The sequence below is a fragment of the Rhinatrema bivittatum genome, chromosome 2 (genome assembly GCF_901001135.1).
Source record: "Rhinatrema bivittatum chromosome 2, aRhiBiv1.1, whole genome shotgun sequence".
Taxonomy (NCBI): Eukaryota; Metazoa; Chordata; class Amphibia; order Gymnophiona; family Rhinatrematidae; genus Rhinatrema; species Rhinatrema bivittatum.
In genome coordinates, this window is record NC_042616.1 from 7,679,845 (window position 1) to 7,685,844 (window position 6,000).

The 6,000-nt window shown below is 40.5% G+C and overlaps 1 protein-coding gene across 4 annotated transcripts in view; it reads left to right on the forward strand.

The window, feature by feature from the left end:
* LOC115083473 (oocyte zinc finger protein XlCOF6-like) overlaps positions 1–5,270 on the forward strand; it is a 39,934-nt gene extending 34,664 nt beyond the window's left edge. For 2 of the 4 annotated variants that reach the window (XM_029587323.1, XM_029587325.1), the window contains exons 3-4: positions 1,296–1,419; positions 2,982–5,270. In XM_029587323.1, coding sequence (XP_029443183.1) covers positions 1,296–1,419; positions 2,982–4,897 — 2,040 coding nt within the window. In that variant the 3' untranslated portion in view covers positions 4,898–5,270. The remainder of the gene's footprint in view (positions 1–1,295; positions 1,420–2,981) is intronic. The other 2 variants (XM_029587326.1, XM_029587322.1) reach the window with 2 other exon arrangements.
* The last annotated feature ends 730 nt before the right edge of the window (positions 5,271–6,000 follow it).

Here is a 6,000-nt window from a genome sequence, read left to right on the forward strand (position 1 = left end):
GGAGAGAGGGATGAGCCTTGAGGGACTCCTAGAGATGAAGGGTAGCGTTTAGATTCTTTGTTGTGTATTTTGACCTTGAAGCCTCTGTTTTTCAAGAATGTGTTGAACCAGGCCAGTGCGGTGCCTGTTATGCCGATGTTCAGTAGTTGGTTCAGGAGCATAGTATGGTTAACAGCATCAAAGGCGGCCGAGAGGTCCAAGAGGATCAATAGATAGGCCTGGCCTTTGTCAAGGCCCAAGATGAGGTAATCTGTCAAGGAAATAAGAAGTGATTCGGTGCTTAATGATTTCCTGAAGCCATATTGTGAGGGGAAGAGAATTTTGTGATCCTCAAGGTAGTCTGATAATTGAGTGTTAACTAGTTTTTCCATGACCTTGGCAATGAAAGGGAGGTTGGAGATTGGGCGAAAGTTGGTGGGGTCATCTGGATCTAAATTTGGTTTTTTCAGGAGCGGTTTGATGGAAGCCATTTTAAGGTCGTCTGGGTAGATTCCTTGTATATGTACTGGTGGTGACGTCAGATTGAAATCTGATCCATTTCCAACTGCTATCTGGAGTACACTATACCCATTGGTCCTGAGGCCATCTGTCTACACTAAGGAAAATGAAATTATCAGGTAAGTAATTTCTCCTTTTACATTTAAATGTATTACATCACTTAATGGCCCGGCATGTGAGCCATGGAAATAAATGGAAATGGGAGCCGTGTTTCTGCCCAGGATACCAAACTCTTCCTGCCCTGTTAATTGTTTGATTGCATTTCATTAGTCTCCTGAATTGAAAAAAGACTAAGCAGGAGGTGATAAGAGAGGGGATGAGGGTTTTGGTATCAGGCTCAGAGAGGAAGGGATAAATTTTGGCAGTGTTACAGAGGAAGAAATGATGCACTTTAGCAGGGTTTTGGATGTACAGAAGGAGGGAACGGCATCAAAGATGACCCAAGGTTAGGGGCTGCGCAGTCAGGAGGATGAGAGCACAGTGACTTCTCCTGATGTGACAGAATCAGATGTTCCTGAGGTTCTGGGTAATGCTCTGTCAGATCTTGGGTTTTATTATTCACTGATTTATCCAGGCAGAGGCATTTGATATTCTGTGTCTCTGGGATCAGAGAATCTTTTCATAGTTAGACTTGCAAACCCCGAGGTCCAGAGAGGAATCAGACTCCAGGGAAACAAGTCTGGTAGTTCCTGGGGATGAGAGGTCCTGGTGTCCCCTCTTCCATGATAAAATGTTAAGAGATTAAAGCCAGCTGAGCCCCTCCATGTGTCCCTGAGCGTTTCTGGTTTGTGTTTCAGGTGCCGGTGATGTTTGAGGACCTCGCTGTCTCTTTCTCCCAGGAGGAAGGGGGTTGTTTAGATGAAGGACAGAAGGAGCTCTACAGCGATGTGAAGGAGAATTATGATATCCTGAGCTCTGTAGGTAAGGATTGCATTATCTCTGTTTTTATTAAATACAGGATGTTTTACTAAAAGTAATTTTTTCCTGGGTCAACTCCACACCAGAGATGTGCAAGCAGGCCTGGATTTATCAATAGGTACACGAGGCCTGTCCTCAGTACCTCTCCTCACTCTTTTTCTGGTCCTCAGTCCCTCTCCTCGCCCTGTGCCTTGTCCTCAGTCCCTCTCCTCACCCTGTGCCTGGTCTTCAGTCCCTCTCCTCGCCCTCTGCCTGGTCCTCTCATCCTCTTTCTCGCCCATCCCTGAGAGTTTCTCTCTCTGCTGATACTTGAGATGGCTTTCCCTCAATAAAAAGAAAATAAATTTATACAGACGCACGTAAGGTTGGAAAACAATTTTATTTATATAATGTAATAGAGAAGATGGAAATGTTAGGGATATGAGAGATTTTTAAGTGATCTGTGCTTTAGATATAGATGTGCTATTGTATGTACATTAAATGTGGTTTATTATTGTTTTAATTTATTATTGTAATCCACTTAGTATCACAGGTCCACTATAAGCGGATAATACATTTTTTTTTATAATTTGATGTTTATTTGACAAAAATCATAAAGTATACAAATTATGTAAAGTGTCTTAGAAGGAAACAAACTAGCAACATTTTCAATAAGCAAGAAACAAACTTTCTCTTAACTTCTATAAGTGTCAAACATTGTTTTATTATTGCCCCCCCCCCCCCATCTTACCCCTCTCCCTCGCCCTCATCTAAGATTAATATCTAATGTTTTTTAAAAAATTAAATAGTGGATAAGCCCAGAGGAGCCAGACCCACAGGAATCCTAAAGGGAGGGACCTGTGTGATCTCCAGCGTTCCTGCATTACAGCAGGGTTATTGCTGCTCAGATAAAAATGTCACATCATTAGTGGCAGGGGAAGGTAGATCACAACTCCTGAATTAAAAGATCTTCACTGGCTCCCTGTACAGAGTCGCTCTTAGTTGAAACTGATGGTGATATTCAGAAATAAAGAGTTTGATGTCTTCTAAATTAGGACTTTATGAGCCACTGATATCATTGAGGGCTGAAAGGCAAGGGATGCTTCTGTTCCCTCTACTCGTGAGTACTGATTGCTACTAACATGTAAGAGAGCCTTTAATTCCTCCTGCTCTTCCAGCTGAATTCAGGATGGAGGGTGATTTAAGAGTGTTTGAATACTTTATTGTCTTAAAGATGTTTCTAATTTATCCATTTTATGTGATGTTGTTTTGTTTGTAACTGAATGTGCAGGTATCTGTGTAATCCACCCTGAACAATTTCATTGGAGGAGGCGGGATATAAGTTTTATACATATATGAATAAATAAAATAAACCACATGAGCTCTCTTAAGAAATCACACAGGAGTTTTCACAGGTATCTCTTAAAGTTTCTGCTGCATCACAGAATTCTCTAATATCAGAGATCCCATGCAGCCATTCCATGATTTATTTATTTATTTGTTGATTTTTTTTTCTGATCCCAGGTCATCGATAGCTTTCCACCATTTCTCCTGATACCTGATTAATTCCTTCTTTTTATATCCAGCAGACAATGGGGTCATACAGGAAGAGAAGAGGGAGGAGAATCAAGAAGAGCACCCTACAGTACTGGCACTTACACAAAGACAGTCAGGAAATGTCTGTGAGAATCTTTCCCAGAGGGCTGAGGGTGGAGACACTTGCCAAAGTCAGCAGGAATTGGAAAAGAAGCAGCAAGACCCTGCAGGAAACGCACTGGGAGGATTCCCTGAGCACCAGACACACCTGAGAGCAGAGAGATCCTTTCAAAGTACTAACAGTGATCAATTGACTTCTGACCTCCATCAAATAGAGGAGAAAGGGAAGAGATCCTTTTACTGTGAGACTTGTGGGAAAAGCTTTAGCAGAAAATGTCATCTTGTATTGCACCAGAAAACCCACACAGGAGCGAGACCTTTTCCATGCTCTCAGTGTGGAAAATGTTTCAAACATCATTTAACCCTGAAATTACACCAGAGAATCCACACTCAAGGGAGCATTTTCACTTGTATTGAATGTAAGAAAAGCTTTTCTAGGAGGGAATCCTTAGTAATACACCAAAGAACACATACAGGACAGAGACTCTCTCATTGCCCTCAAGATGGGGAATCTTACAGCTCTGAGTTCTCTTTATTAACTCACCAGAAAATGGAGACAGAAGAGCGAACATTTTCATGTTCTGAAAGTGGAGAAAATATAATTCACAAGCAAGACCTAGAAGCAAACCCAAACCCACAGAGAGAAGAAAACTTATTCATGTGTACTGGTGGCGACAGAAACTTCAATCAGAAAGAAAACGTCACAGAACAACTAAAGTTCCAACCAGGAGAGAGAGCAATTTCAAGTAATGAATGCAATGAAAGCTTATGTGAGGAGAAAGTCTTTTCTGGAGACATACAAAAACTTACTGGTGAGAGACCGTTGTCTTGTATTCAGTCTGAAAAAAGGTTCAGTGTGAAAGCAGAAGTCCCACAAGAGAAGAAAATCCCCAAAGTACAAAGACAATTTATATGTAGTGAGTGTGGTAAAAGCTGCAGGCAAAAGTACAACCTCATCATGCACCAGAGAATCCATACGGGAGAAAAGCCTTTTATATGTAGTGAGTGTGGTAAAAGTTGCAGGCAAAAGTACAACCTCATCATGCACCAGAGAATCCACACGGGAGAAAAGCCTTTTATATGTAGTGAATGTGGTAAAAGTTTCAATCAAAAAGAAGCTCTCAAATCCCACCAGAGAATCCACACAGGAGAGAAACCATTTACCTGTAGTGTTTGTGGTAACAGCTTTAAGACAAAGGGAGTACTGAAAATCCATCAGAGAATCCACACAGGAGAGAAACCATTTACATGTAGTGAGTGTGGTAAGAGTTTCAGCCAGAAAGGAAGTTTCGAACGCCACCAGAAAATCCACACAGGAGAGGATCTATTTATATGTAATGAGTGTGGTAAAAGTTTCAGTCGGAAAGAATATCTCAAATCGCACCAGAGAATCCACACTGGAGAGAAGCTGTTTACATGTAGTGAGTGTGATAAGAGTTTCAGTCAGAAAGGAAGCTTAGAACGCCACCAGAAAATCCACACAGGAGAGGATCTATTTATATGTAATGAGTGTGGTAAAAGTTTCAGTCAGAAAGGAAGCTTAAAATATCATCAAAGACTCCATACTGGAGAGAATCCGTTTATGTGTAGTGAGTGTGGTAGAAGTTTCAGTCGGAAAGGATATCTCAAATCCCACCAGAGAATTCACACTGGAGAGAAGCCATTTATGTGTAGTGAGTGTGGTAAAAGTTTCAGTCAGAAAGGAAACTTCAAATCCCACCAGAGAATCCACACTGGAGAGAAGCCATTTATGTGTAGTGAGTGTGGTAGAAGTTTCAGTCATAAAGGAAGCTTCAAATTCCACCAGAGAAACCATTTACATATAATGAGAGTGGTAAAAATCTAAGTCAGAAAATATATTTCACATGGCATCAGTTAATTTACACTGGAGTGAAACCAAGTGCTTGTACTTTGTGTGGTAAAAGCTTCAGAACAAATGAACTTTCAAGCCTCCAAAGTTACCACATAGGAGTCACATGAAATACCCACACACTCTCCTATAGTTTTGGAATTGTAGAATGGGCTGAATTTCTCCCTTTGCTTCACGTAACCTCTAAGTCATTTGGAGACATTTCTTGTGGATAAACGGTTATTGTACCCAAAAAACAAAGCGGAAGCTGATCCAGTTGGCTGTGTTACAGTAAAAAGAATGAGAATCGGACGATCAAAGAAGCCATTAGAAATGCCCGACTCTGGCCGAGTTTCGCTCTTTACATAGAGCTGCCTCAGGGGCAATTAAATTAGCAGGACTAGGAACGTGCCTGCAGGGCTGATATCACAGTGTCATGCACTGACATGTACAAATATGAATATATTCTGTTCTGTCAGCAGACTTTGATCTGATCGCATTGCTAATTACAGTAGCAAACACAGCAGCTGAATTATCATCGATACATTCTGCAGCAATATAAACTCAATGGAATTCTCTTCACTGTGTTTGCTACTGTAATTAGCAACGCGATCAGATCAAAGTCTGCTGACGGAACAGAATATATTCATATTTGTACATGTCAGTGCATGACACTGTGATATCAGCCCTGCAGGCACGTTCCTAGTCCTGCTAATTTAATTGCCCCTGAGGCAGCTCTATGTAAAGAGCGAAACTCGGCCAGAGTCGGGCATTTTTAATAAAGGGCTTCTCTGATTGTCCGATTCTCATTCTTTTTACTGTAAACTGTTATTGTAGGCATTTTAGATAAATTGGAAAAGTGAGGATTGTTTTGGTAATAAAAAAAAAAAAAAAAAAAAAAAGAAGTTTCTCTAAATACTATAATTTATTTGCAGTTTTTTCTTTCCTTTGTGTTTTCTATTTGTATGGTCTCCCAGGATGGGGAGTTGTCTATTGGAATGGTATGAGTGATGATGTAATAGGGTAATATGACTATAACTTAATTTCTTCATCCCAATATGTTTTCTTGGATTTTACTAAAATATAAATGTTAAACTTCA